At 42.3% G+C, this 14,410-nt stretch overlaps 1 protein-coding gene across 7 annotated transcripts in view; it reads right to left on the bottom strand.

Annotated features, from left to right (window-relative positions):
• The window catches only part of NAV2 (neuron navigator 2), a 606,131-nt gene that overhangs the window by 108,143 nt on the left and 483,578 nt on the right, over positions 1–14,410 (bottom strand). For all 7 annotated transcript variants that reach the window (XM_085643594.1, XM_085643596.1, XM_085643598.1 and 4 more), the window contains 2 exons: positions 8,975–9,269; positions 6,229–6,916 (listed from right to left, as the gene is read on the bottom strand). In XM_085643594.1, the coding sequence (XP_085499720.1) occupies positions 6,229–6,916; positions 8,975–9,269 (983 nt within the window). The remainder of the gene's footprint in view (positions 1–6,228; positions 6,917–8,974; positions 9,270–14,410) is intronic.

Genomic DNA, 14,410 nt, shown 5'->3' with positions numbered 1-14,410 from the left:
CTTTTGGGCAAATTTATACCATTGTTTCCGTAAGAACAACCCCATGACAATTAGGATGGGTATAGTGATAAAAAGGCACCCGACCCCGGACATTGGCCTTGCACAGCATTCCTTTTTTAACCATTTAACGGCACACTTAGTGAAAAACACATGCCCAGGTTAATTTCAGGAGGGTGATCAAGCTATTTAAGAATAAAAGTCTGTTGGGGTCAAGAAGTAAATATTGGGCACTGTAACTATGGTGTCTTTTTACTGCAAATATTGAAGATTAATTTGACACTATTAATGATATTATCAATGGGTTTGTTATGTATGAAAACCGCATTTATGTTCAAGAAATTCTTTTTCAGTGTAGTAAAAATTGCAGAAGTGAAATCTTCACAGGGTTTTAAGGCTAAGATTCACAGTACAGGAATTTTGAAGACACAAATGAAGGGGAAATTCAAGTAGCATACAGCTCATCAGAACCATATGATGAAGTGTATAAGGTAGTGAGTGTGGCAGAGGAAGCAGCTTTGTGCTGAATGAGAAGACTCTAAAAGGCCGCAGATGTGCTGGAGCCAAGGCAGAGGAAACCTATGCAACTATATGTCATGAACTTGACCCATATAGAATCTAAACATATTACAAACCAATACTGCCATTTTCGCCATTTTGTTCCATCATTTCCCCTACAGGTGTGGCTGCCAGCTTATCCACCATGCCATTACCATACTCATTTGGATAATTTGCATCTGGTAGGCCACAATAAAATTCTAATGACTTTATAAAGTGTTAAGTCCAGGGGAGGTAACTGGTTAAAGCAGAAATGTTGGTCAGTGCAGAACGGTTGAAATGCTTTAGATCAGTCTTTGAATATGTGTGTTGTTCATTTAAAACAAGGCCAATACAAACCCTGATAGTTTGGAAAAGAAATTCCCCAAACAATGAACTGCTTTAAACTAGAGTTGCACTACACCGCAACAGAGCTTCAAAGAAAAGGAAGTTTCATCTTGGACACCTTAAACTTGACCCAGAGTGTCACATTTAAGTCCTTTTATGGGGAGCTCCATCTACAAGCAGGGTTTGAACAAGTGATGACATTTGAAGCAGGGTAAGTACCAGAGTAATTAATTACTTCCAGGGAGCAATGACCAGTACAGTTGTTCCTCAGGGGCGTGCCTCTGCTCCCACCCAATGAGAGGTCTTCGTGTTCAGTTATCCACAGCAATCAGTGCGTTTGAAGCGGGCAAACGCCCTCTGCCACCCAGCAGCACAAGCACTATTGTGGGTCAGCACACCAATGATGTTCTCTTTACAACCCAAATCTTAAGATTGGTTCCCAATCATCCATTTGATTTAGTTTCTCCTGCATGAACCTGCTCTAATCATGCCCCAGCCCTACACCTGCAGCTTTTTTGTTTATTCTTTAAAGATAATTTTGAATTTTTTTAAAAAAACATGCCTACAGCCTGGCACTGAAACCAGCCCAGTACATAGTTCCAAACTCTGCCCCACATAGGTTCTGTAATCCTGAAGGTGCCTGGGTCCACCACCAACACTCATCACCCTTTTCACTACCCAGAACGGTCTTCACTTCAGTCCACCATTTCTTCACTGATCATAAAGAGATATCCCACCAGCCAGTAATTACTGGTGCACTGTAGAAGAGGGGATTTCTACCACCATCTTTGTACACTTGTTTACATTTAAGAAAAAGAAGGAAATCATTTACTTGTAATGATAGGTGAATAAAACACATAAACGTGTTTGTTAAAATGGGCATCCCGACTTTTGAGATGCGTTTCTTGATTTTGCGTCTAAAATAAAATAAAATCTTTTAACTAAAAACGATATCACTCAACCTCCGACCACTGATCCATCAGCCCAGCTGACAACGGAATGCCTCCTTCACAATGTGAAGCGATTACTGAAGTTTGTGGAGTACGCACAGCAAACTCATAATTGTGTCAATAATGAACAGCTCTCATCACGCTCCAACTCAACAGAACCCATTCTATTGAACGCGGAGGAATTGAAGTCCCAGCTTTCCATGATTTAAACATTGAACCAACAGGTTACAGATGGATCGGTTACAGAACCGACCAACTAAGCGATCTTGCGTGTTTCCAACATTTTATGGTGTTGCTAAGCTAAAAATTAGAAACACGTAAAAGGAGACAATATATGTAATGAAAAATCAGATACAAGTAAAATAAAAAATAAAAAGAATTTAAATTAAGTAGAGGTTTAGTATTGTAAGATAGCAAGATTAGTAGTTTCTCTGAATTTACCATAGCATGATTGACCAGACTCATACAAAAACATTGTTATGCTAGAAGTTAGGTACACTATGCAAGATACTGAACGCACCAAAAAGGACTCCGCTGCTTGGAAGATCACTGCGCCAGAAGAATCCTCAGCAGGGATTTAATTTCCCAAAGACATTAGAGTTAAATTGAAGAAATTGTGGGATTGTTTGAAAAATGTCCGACATGTCAGCGAGCTTTGTCTGATGAAGTACAATGAACTCATGCAAAGTTGGAAGTTTCAGCTCCTGGCTCACTCAACATTTTTGGTGGGTTGTAATCTGACTTACAAGAACACTAACTACCAACGTCACAGAGCTAATGACATGAGAAAATCTAAAACAGGAAATGAGTGTTGCCACAGGACAGCAATGGTCTCGCCTACAGCAAGTGAGTCTGTTCAACACACTGATTTACACACACATGCTTAGCTCCAACAGAGTCTCAACACAGAATCAGTGAATAGAATGCCATGACTTTCAGCAAATATACAATTTTTTGTCTATTGTTGTAGCTTCTTTGCTTTTTATTCCTCCTTCTGTCTGTGAAACACACAACTCGCTAGTGCAATACGTAATATTGGAAAAAAGTGTATGGTCGTTGAGTGGTCTTTTTTTAATCAATCGTTCATGTTCTTCTTTTATAAACCACAGGGTCTACGCTAGCCTGTTAAAATTATGCGGTTTGGCACCAGAGGCATTTTCCGCATAATTCTGAATTTGACGCACTTCCACATATTACACCATTTGCGGCATAATTTGCATGTTTCACCACAGAAACGCTTTGTGTCTAACTCAGACGGATTAAAAGTGACTTAAATCGCAACATATGTGCGGTGCTGCATAGAAGCAGACCCTCTGGAAAGTGTAATAGGTTACCTTTCATTTACTAACTTGTGTTTTCAGGTGTTAAACTGGTTCTAATGAGGTGCAACATTAATCCACACAGAGTTATTGTGTTAAAATGACAAAATAGTCAAATTATACGGGCACAGAATATGCTGCTTAATTTGCATTTTTGTGCGGCTTAATCTAATCAACCGGCCCTCGTAATTCGGTCCTCTATGGGGGCATAATTTCAGTGGCTCTGGCTATAGCGTGCCTGCAGTGCCACTCATCTTCTAGCCTACGTTTGAACAGATTTAAAAAATCTAAACCCTCAGTGGTAGCTTGTTGGGTTATGTGAATTTGTAGAGCGCAGCGAATCACCCGTGTGGGTTTTCAGGTGCTTACCCTCTAACAGGTGATTTATGTGGCCCGATATGGACTGCGAGGTCATTAGAAATGAAAATAATTCACAAGTGGTTTAGGAATTGGCGTCTCCCATCAAACAGACCGTTTAGACAAAGAGAACAGTACCTCACATGACCAGGTCACACGCTGCACCGCGGCGTAAGTCGATGGAATGGAGCCATTAGAAGAAGGTCCCCAACCCTCCCGAAAGAGGCTTTGAAGACACACCAATGCTTTACGGACTGCTTCAAGATGTTCACGTCGCCATGTATACTACGTGCCTGTTTTTAGGTATTTAGTTGGATCATTTATCCCTCTTTTATATGCTCTGTATTTTTATTTGCTTTTATATATTTTGTATTTATGTATTTACTTTGCTCTTTTATGGCCTTTTAGGCTATAATAAAGATACTGACTGTTTAGGGTGTACCATACCATAGCCATCAATTTTCTCAACACTTTCATTAAAAAAAAACAAAAATAAAAAAAAAGGTTGGGAGAACACACAGTTTTTTCCATTAATGTAAAATAACGTAAACGTTCCTCACATTGAAAATTACTATTGCATAATTCTTTACTTTGCAAACGTTGTTGCTAGGTCGACGTCAATTTGAAAGCAGCGTTACACCTCAGCCAAGAAAATAAGGAAAATGGTCAATTTTAGGTCAGCCCACGGTTTTGGTGCCCAGAAAATATTTCAGAGGGAATGGAGTCACTGCCACAGTGGGTTTGACCTGAACCAGCAATTTTTTTTAATGGATTCCACAGCTTCTAGGCAGTATTTTGGGAAGTTAAATTTACGCGTTACTAAAAAAAAAACATTTAAAAAATAAGTACTGTTACATATGTCTTTTGGCAAACAAAATTGTGTTTTTAAGACCAATAATTTAGGTAAATAGGAGCGATCCCTGTAAAATGGGCCCAAATTTGGAAGAGCTAACATGTCTGAAGTCTGCTTTCTTAGTTTCACAGCTAAGATGCAAAGAACATTCACTGCTACCAAATGGCATCGTCTAAAGCAAGGCCCTTCATTATAAGATCACATTGCCATAAGGCAAAAATAACATATGGGAGCCGGCAATCCCTGTATGAAAGCCAGCCTACAGTTTCCTCATTACAGGCGACTTCTGACATCTCTAGTCGCCTGTAGTAAAGCAATGACAACGCAGTTCAATGGTGGCCAGTTACTACAGTTCACTTCTGCTGGAAGTCAAGACACTGAGCATAAATACAGCTGCTGTTTAAACGACGAAAACAACAACTGTTTTTTTCCTTCTCTTGATCCGTTTTGCTAACAGTGATCAGCAGAAATGAGAAGTTTATTTTTGCATTCCTTAGGCAATAATAGGGAAGACAGACTTTATCTGCACGGTTCTACACGTTCTGAGCTACAGTGTTGTTTTTTCCCTATTTTTTTAATGACTTGGATTAGGCAGATTTTAAATGACTGTATTAAACTGATTATATTGTTTTGCAAAATAAAATTTTACTGCTTGTTGGAATGTTTAATTTTGCACTACAGATTCTTTTATTCGGGTTTGCAAACATCCTATCTCTGTAATATGAATGAGCAGAACACCAGATATTTAGCCGATTTGTGAGCAGAGTGATGGCGAGACCATAAATTATATGGATTAATGTACCCCCTGCCATAGGTTATAAGGATATTGTAGTCACCTTGTTGTTCCCTGACCTCGTAAAGGAACTATATGGTCTAGGAACTTCTTGGTGACTTGCACTATCCTTACACTCTATGGCAGAGAGACTTTATCCCATATATTACTAGTTCTACCCTAGCCAATCGCAAGATTAGGATATTTGTAAACCAGGCCAGACTCTGGAAGAAGGTATTTTTGTTTGAAGCAGAAGTATGTGATGAGAAGAAGGCATGGGGCATAAATGTACTTTACCTGCTAAGATGCAGAATGGGTGGCCAAAGAGGAATTCACGTCTGTTTGGTAAAGAACATCTTTTATACGGGTGGGTTGGTATAATAGTTCCTTTACTAAACAGACAGAATGTTGAAATGCAAGTTATTGAACAAACATGTTGGATCCACACCTTCGAGGTCCCCATCTCTTACCCGCTTGATAATTCAAGAGCATCCCCCTGCACTCCCAAATAACCTGACAAGCAGCAGTTCCACTGATTTCGATGCCAAAATGCTGAGTTCTGCCCACTCACAGATTGGTGAGATGCACTCTTTCAACATCACTGCAGAAGGCAGACCAATCATGGGACTCTTAGCAGGACATCACGGCTGGCCAGACAGAAGGTGCAAACACTCTCACCGGGCTCTTTCCATATCTTCACATTTGCAAAAATCAATCTACTGCACATTCTGAACACCGTTCCAGAGGCAACAGGCGCATTTAAGTGCCGACATGCAAATACCGGTTGATTAAAGGTGAAATGGTATAACCAGCCAATTGTGCGCAGTGTAAGTGCCAAAAGACAGCAACATTTGGATCAATCTCTGCTACAGTTGAGAAGTGCCTATTTTCAGAGAATCAGGATATATTACTAATTGAGATAAATGTATACTATCTACACCCAGCTTTTACTTTCTGGTGTGGGCCTTCTGTGCTGTGCCCCAGTGGTGTCCTAGCCGAACGACCATACAAGAGAGGAAGAAATGAATTACAAGGAAGGCAATGTATTCATGACAATAAGCCAAACACTCAAAAAGTGAACACAATTCAGCTTACCTTCGCAGGGTAGGAGACGACACATCAGGGTATTTGTTCCCTTGTTGGCGAGGGCACGGAGTGCTGCTGGAGGCAGCCTGAGCGGCGGGATTTACTTTAACGGAATTACACGAAGCCACACTTTCGTTGTCGGACGAGATGCCCTTCTCCCTATCGGTCTGGTTCATGAACGCGGGAAGAGGACTGCTAAGGGGAGCCTTGGGCATGTCTCGGAGTTTGGGGACAGGAAGCCCAGCTGACTTGCTGCTTATGTTCGAGTCTATGCTACTGGTGCTGGACCGGTTTCCAGCCCCACTTCTTGATTTGCTAGGCCTGGGCAAACTACGGTACTGGAGGTTAGTCCTGGCACTGACTGGCATGTAGCCATCATCCTGGTTCTGTGACCCATCAACACTAGCCTTCCGATTGGTGGATCTCCCGATCAATCCTGCCGACTTCGGCATTTTGCCCAAGGTGGCCGATCCACTGGTGATAATGGCCCCACTGGCTGTTACTATGCTGAGCCCCCCAGTAGAACCGCCCTGCTTCTTGAACCCGAACGTGTTGGTATTGGTTGGGATGGTTCTCGAATGAGTCTTTTTGGTTTCATCACCACTGCTGCGCCCTGCGTCTGAAGGAGACCGTTTCACGTGCACAGCTTTTGGGGACAGCCTTCCCTTCTCAGACACCTTGGCATCGTCAGTTTTTCCTATAATAGATGGAAAATGTTAATTTAACCAGGATGAAGGCAAGAAGAACAAGACAGATGCAGGAAAAAGATTTATATACACAGCGATGCATGCGGTACCACTCTGACAACACTGCCTATTAAAGAAAAAAAAAATCAAGGTGGTCAGTCGGTTGGTGGACTAACTTTATTAAAATTCAACTAAAATCTTTCCAAAGCAGTACCACACTTTTTTTTTACACCGCGCAGATTCACAGGGAGTTCAAGTTGTCAACAGGAAACATTTTGCTTTGCCTTGGTGGGTTTCTTTACCACACTATTTAACTAAACCTATATTCCAAATGAGGGTTTGCATCATGGTGTTTCTGCAAAAATGTCACTGGCCAGCAGATCGGACAAAGGCCAGCTTCGCTCAGTGTAGCGCATGAGAACAAATCACAGTTTTGGAATCAAATACCCATTCTGGATCCACACTCATGTGTCTGCAGTGCCACTCACAGGTTCTGCAGCCACATCCCACCTTGACTCGAGCCTCAATCTCATTGGAAGAGGCAAAGCGACGAGGCACCGGCCACTTTATGATGATCAAACCAAGAAAAGGGTGCTGTTAATTAGACTATTGCTATCGGAAGCCGATGGTGGCCCTTATATAAATTCTGAAAGCGGATGGGATGGTGATGGTTGGAGGAGGAAGAAGAGGGCGAGTGAAACATTTTGGATAATAGAATGCTCAGTTGACAGTAGATAGAGATGAAAACTCTAGCTATAAAGCTTATGTTAGAGAAGCTTTGAGGTAGAGCGCAGTTTTGAAGGCACACAGGAGGATCCTGTCCCCTGGATGCTCTGATCACCATTACTGTATTGAGCGCGACGCTAGTAACCCTATCATCAGTGCATGAAACGCCAGTGCATTCACCATTCTCAACCAAACATGTGATTTTAGAACAAGTCATCAAACCTAGAAGCAACGCCACAAGTATTGCCATTCTTCCCGACCTAGCATGAACAATCAATTTACAAATCCAATCAGTGGTGTCTACACCTCAACAAGCCTCCATGTACATGAGAATCTGTTCCGCACCACCCCTCATCTCACCTCGTCTCTCAGAGACAGACCTTTGTGGGGAAACCCAACCCAATAACGTACACTCCCTCGACCTCTTCTAAAAAGGCAAATCTATCGCAGTTTGGAAGAAACAGCCACTCTGAGAACCTCTTGTGGCCCTTTAGGAAGGCCTGAATCAGCCTGAGGAGCCCATGTTACATTCATGAATGTGTCCAAGGAAAAGCCATGAAACAATCTTCACTAGCTTCGCACTTTGCCAAGTTTAAAAAGAATTCTAGAAAGTTCCCAGTCCTCAACTTTGCAACTTCACACAACCATACTCGTCATACCTTTGTGCCCCCTTCTCTTCAATTCGTGAAGTGCCTCTTGGCGATTGCTCTCACAGTGATTTACCATCCATGCCCAACCTCATCTCAATCCTGCACGGCCTGGTCCTATGTGTTGCATTGTTTTTTCCCTCCAGTCTGAACAGTCAAATCCCTTCCCTTGGGATCAGCTGGATTCTGACCCACACACAAGGCCTCCGTCACTTTTTTTTTTTTTGTTGCAGACTCATATAGCGCAAACTTGACCCAAATCGGGTATCAGAGCGCTTTAAATAGCACCAGTTACGTTACATGAGGACATACATTTTTGTTAGGCACGGGGAGATTAAGTGATTTGCCCCGAATCACAGGATGTCCAGTATCATTGCCGAGACTCGAACCCAGTTCCCCAGATTCGAGGTCGAGCGCCCTAGCCGTTAGGCCAACTCCTCTCCCTATGTCACTTGACTGCTTGAGCTAACAATGCTCCTCATACCATGTCAATTACAAATCAAGGACTACCCATGACATGTAAAAAGGATACTCCTGTTCACAGATCCTGTGCATAGATGACACCGTTGTCAATCATAGCAGCCCTAAAGGATAGGACCCGAATGATGCTTTTCCATTCACTCATGTGGTCTTACACCTGGCGTCAGCCCCTACTGCTTCTATTCTCAGTATCACTGTTATGTGCAAGCTTCTCACCTGTTCCAGCTGACTTCACTGCGCTAGAGGTTGCCGAAGTGGACTTTGTTCTCGGTGATGTAATTCCAACCTGAGCCGTCATCCCACGCCTCCAAGAACCGGTCTGTGCAATGACAGTGTTTTTCCTGCCGGAGACGCTTTTGTCAGATTCATCTGACATATCCGAAGGATTCCTCCTCCATTTGGATCCAGACTCCATCTTTACGCCGCTGTCAGACCCTCCGTCAGACTTCTTCACTTCATCACCAGACCAGATGGAGTTGCGATCCACCTGCAAGTGCTTCTCTGCATCAGTCTAGGAAACATGACAAATCATATTGAAATCAGTTATAAAGGATTACAGAGATAATTCTTAAATTTATGCAGAATGGTGAAATTTCAACAGGTCAAGGAGCGGATCTGACCATGTGCTGAAGCACGTGGAAAAGCAAGTGTGATGGAAAACTACAAGAAGGAATCACAGCACACTACCAGTGACAGACAAATCTCAAAATAATCTTTAAAAGCAGAAATTGTGCCTATTAAACACAAACTGTTTTCTAGATTGAACTAACTTTGCTGTACCGCCAACCGGTCTCCTTGGTCTCATGCTAGTCACACTGCTGGTCAAATTACAAATAAAAACATTTGACTAAGTCTTATGTGAAAACCAATTTCTGCATCCGAGTCAGTAATAAAATCGAGTAGCCGATTCTGTCCGTACGCCACTGGTACATAAGCGCCAAAAACGAGGCTTAAACGAGCTTCAACTTTAAGAAACAAGAAAATATAGGGGAGAGAGATTCCACTGTCTATTCTACTCTTGAATAACAACACTGAATGAAAGTTCGTAAGAGTTTGGCCCTGTCCAGAGTCCACCTTCCCATCTGTGTGTTCTGAAGCGCAATTATGTCTCTGTGCTATTTACTCGTCCGCTAGCGACCCTAGATGAATTAGCAGCGCATTTGCCGAATAAAAAGAGTATATACAAGTGAATCTCAAATGATCCAATTGGATAGATTCATCGCCGCCGGTCGATCTTTTCACGTAGTTTAAGAAATCATTCCACTTTTATGGGAGGACCTACTTGGAAGAATGGAGACGCGAGAGAAGGGGAATGCATCTCCCGAAGCAGCCTGCAACCATAAAACAGTCACAGTGGAAGGTCTTAACTCATGGGCGAAATTACAGGTGAGCGTAAAACGACAGCATTCCAGCCCCGCCCCTGCTTTTCTTACTGCACCCACCTGGTATATAATGATGCCCCTGCTCCAGCCCGAGGCAGGCAGCGCTCGCACGGCTTCCAGCTGATTTCCTGAAATTATTATTCACATCTTTCTGCTTTTCGACAAGCTCTGATATTCAGAGAGCTGTGCTCAGTCCTTTGCACTGACTGCCACTGGATTAAACGGAGTCACGTGTTCCAATGGTAGAATCTGGAGTCTTATGCTTACAGACAGACATAGAAAGAATTTAAAATAATCTCCCCAACAGTTTGTTTCAAAGGCTGGTGGGTTCCTGCTTTTACAATATCTGATGGTAACAGTATATTACCGATAAGAGATTCACATTCAAAAGCAAGATAAGCACAATAAGTGGTACAAAAGGGGGTGGTGATGGACGGAGCATCAGAACCAATCAAACACTCACACCCAGTCAACAGATCTGGGCCCGATCCATCACCGTTCTTTAGCCCACTCTGCCACCCCAGTTCGGGCAGTTCGGGCTGGACTGTTCCCATGAGGCACAGGGTCAGACTGATTTGCATATGGCCATGTCTGAACTGGGGTGGCAGAGTGGGCTAAAGAACGGTGATGGATCAAACCCAGATCTGTTGACTGGGTGGGAGTGTTTGATTGGTTCTGATGCTCCGTCCATCACCACCCCCTTTTGTACCGCAAGTACAATAAGTGAACATAGCCCAAAAAACATAAAAAAAGACGCTCAGGGTTCGGGTTGTGAAATATGACCAAAAATAGATCACACCTACTTTTTGTGAGAAGCTGTTGGATATTTCGCTCTGGTGACATGAGACCTTTCGCTTGATAAACCTTCAGGATTATTAATATCATATATGACAACTATATGCGCAAAACACATGGCAAGAGCAGTTTGAGCAGAGAGCGGTAAAGTAACGCAATGGAGAATTCAAAAAAAGAATTCACCATTCATCAGGAAAGTCTGCTTCGCTTTATTTCCTAATTGCAAATGTTTTCTTTAATGGATTCGTTTCCAAATCATTCGGTTTGACAACCACATTGGTGACGTATGCCTTTGAAAAAGATAAACCTGGGCCCTCGTGATTTATGCACGAAGGGTGGATCTTTGTGCTATTTCTTAAAGTAAAAACAATGGTGCACATGACACGTCTCTGCATATTAGTGACAATGATGGTTCTCTTTATTTGTGATGGAGTTACTTTGATCTTTATTACTGTGCTTTTTTATTAAGGATAGAGGAACAATATACCCATTGCGCACTTATTTACTTGTTTTTTTCTCAAAAAAGTTTTAGAGAAAATGTAATGGCACTGCTCTCTTAGCACATGTACTACCAGTAAACAAATGTACTCCCACCACCGTTCTTGTAAGCCACGTAAGTGCCCACTAGCCTCTCGCCGCGCCAAAGGACCACAGCCATATCTTAGATTTCACTCCCCAGCTCCAGCACCAAAACCAAATCTACACAGTTCCCTTCGTGAAATACACTGCAGTGATGCTCTGCCCCCTCCCCCTGTTCGGCTACTACTACAGAGGAAACGTTTTTCGCCCTTCGCCTCAAGACCAGGGTCCAAAGGCCATAAAAGGGAGCGCCCATCTGGACACAGAAGACCATCGGACCACATTGTTGCGGAAGGAGGTCTGTGTGTATTCTGGACGCCTCTTATTTCATTTGGGTTCAGCATTTATATTTCAGAAACCAATCTTGAACTAATAAACCTTATCGAGTCCAGCCAAGGACTCCTCCTTTGTGCTTTCTAACCCCTCCCAACCCAACAATTCAAAATAAAATGAACTCTACGCCCCCCACACTCCAACTTCTGCCAGAGTGCAACAGCAAAACAACTTGTGGGAATCATGCAGACATTGCATTAATGAGCAATAAATCAAAGTTCGAACAGCATTAACATATGGACACACATATTACCTCCACTGCCGACATATCCCTTCCCTGCTCCATAATGTGGTGCTGTAAAGCGGCAGCCAGAGGGTTTGTGCTGCAGGGGGTTGGGCCAACTTGTCCCCAACACAAAATAAACTTGAAAACTTGTCCTTGGCCCCAAACCATGTGTCCTGGGCATAATCCAAGTAAAAGGTGGTGGAGGAATGGAATGTAGAAGGAGAAAATGGCAAACGAAAGGACTGTCCCTGGTACTGAGGGCCACTCTTTTTCAGGTGGCTGTGCACATGTGGTCAGATAAATGATGTCACAGCGCAAAGGAGCCAGAAGCGGGCTGACCTATTGTCTCCTGATATTTCACGGTCATGGATGGAGGCGCACCGTAAGCAACTCTGACAGATCAACTGCCAGTGGGGGTGGCCCAAAGCCCCTATGTGTAACGTAAAAAAAAATATACGGTTTAGTTATAGTTGGGGCCACCAGAGATGGGGATTCATTTTTTTTATTTTGTCCCTAAAGAACTTTGCACCGGCTTGACGGATGTCTGCGAAACTTTGCAGACTTCTTGCACCCGTTTCATGGAGGAGGACTAAGTTTTGTGGCGTTTGATAAAGGCGGCGCAAAGAAAAAGGGGGCGTCTCAAAACGGGCCTTAAATCCAATGCATTTCACATTGTGACCTGCTTTGCGCATAGCCGGATGATCTGGAAACACCGCCTAAAGTATCGCAGGAAGTAAGAAACCTCGGAAGGACCATGGACTCTAAGCTATCAATGATGGCCAAGTGGACAAAATAGCAAAAATCAAGCTTTGTTACTATAAAAACTTGAATCTTTCCACATAGGGATTTCCACACTAGGTCCAGGCTACCATCTCCCGTGCTCTGTCCAAACTCGATTACGCCAATAGCCTCTATCACGGATCACCTTAACAACCATGGAAAGACTACAACGGATTCCCAACTCATCTGCCAGACTACTCTTGCATATCAAACCGCAAGATCACATCTCCCCAGCCTTGAAGGCCCTCCATTGGTAACCGGTTGCAAGAAGATCCACATTCAACCTACTTTGTATCACCCAAAAAGCGGTACATGGAACAGGACCGCTCTTCATCAGGAATAAAATCAGCAAACGCATTCAGCAAAGGAACCTCCGCTCTAGAGTGGCACCTCACCTCAAAATCTCAATATACAAGAAAAAAACATGGGTGGCAAATCCTTCTCTGTTCAAGCAGCCAAACTATGGAACTCTTTACCTCCAACATACGATCCACAGATAACCACCTTAACTTCAGAAAACTAATCAAGAGTTCGCTCTTCCCCACATAACCACCATATGCAAACAAACATACAGCATATCCCTCTGTTTGTAGGCATTTATTTGTACTATAGATAGGTATCTATATATGTGTATTGCTTTGTATAAACGTGTAGTGTAAGGTTTTAAATATATATATATATATATATATATATATATATATATATATATATATATATATATATATATATATTCATTAGTTCTGCTTTACAAATGTACATATTACTAATAGTCACATTATTCTATGTCTTTAACATGTATATGTGAGTGCATAAATACAGAATTTCTTTTATCATAACTATATCTACAGCTGGTTCACTACTGAATTACAAAAACTTATACAAATAAATAAAATTAATTTTAAAGTGGAACACAAAGCCAGAGTTTATTTAATGTATATTTAATCTACATATACTACTTTCCTTATGCATATATACATTCCATGTACTTATGGATCTATATATTTATTACTTCTCTTCTAATTCAGAATATCCAATTCACTACCCTATTTCTCACCCTACATCGCTCTCAAAATATCCTCTACCTCAACTCTCTGACTCATCTCCACCCTCTTTCTACTATTTCCAACGAACTACCCTATTTCTCACCCTATACCTCCATCAATATATCCGATACCTCCACTCTCTCATTCATCCCAAACCACATAACACTACTATGGTCCCAAAAATAACCATTTATAGACTCTTCCCTCCTCTACCCCTTCCCGCATTATCTCATACCTCTTAATATTCCGATCCCCAAAACAAGCCTTTCTAAACCCTTCCCTCCGACTCTTCCCCCTCCACCTCCCTTTTACTCATCCCAAGCCTCCTCCTACTGCTATGAGCGCCAAAACAAAACGAATTCTAAATCCTTTCCTCTCCTATCCATCCACTACCCTTTTCAATCCAAATAACAACCCAACATGTCCACCACTCAAATTAATTTCATATTTCACTATACTAATTCACCAATAATCCTTTATGGGTTCCGGAGTAGTGTGCTACTCGCGACAAAAA

The sequence above is a fragment of the Triturus cristatus genome, chromosome 3_1, assembly GCF_964204655.1.
Source record: "Triturus cristatus chromosome 3_1, aTriCri1.1, whole genome shotgun sequence".
Lineage (NCBI taxonomy): Eukaryota > Metazoa > Chordata > Amphibia > Caudata > Salamandridae > Triturus > Triturus cristatus.
The sequence above is the reverse complement of the archived record's forward strand: the minus strand, read 5'-3'. Positions and strand labels throughout refer to the sequence as shown.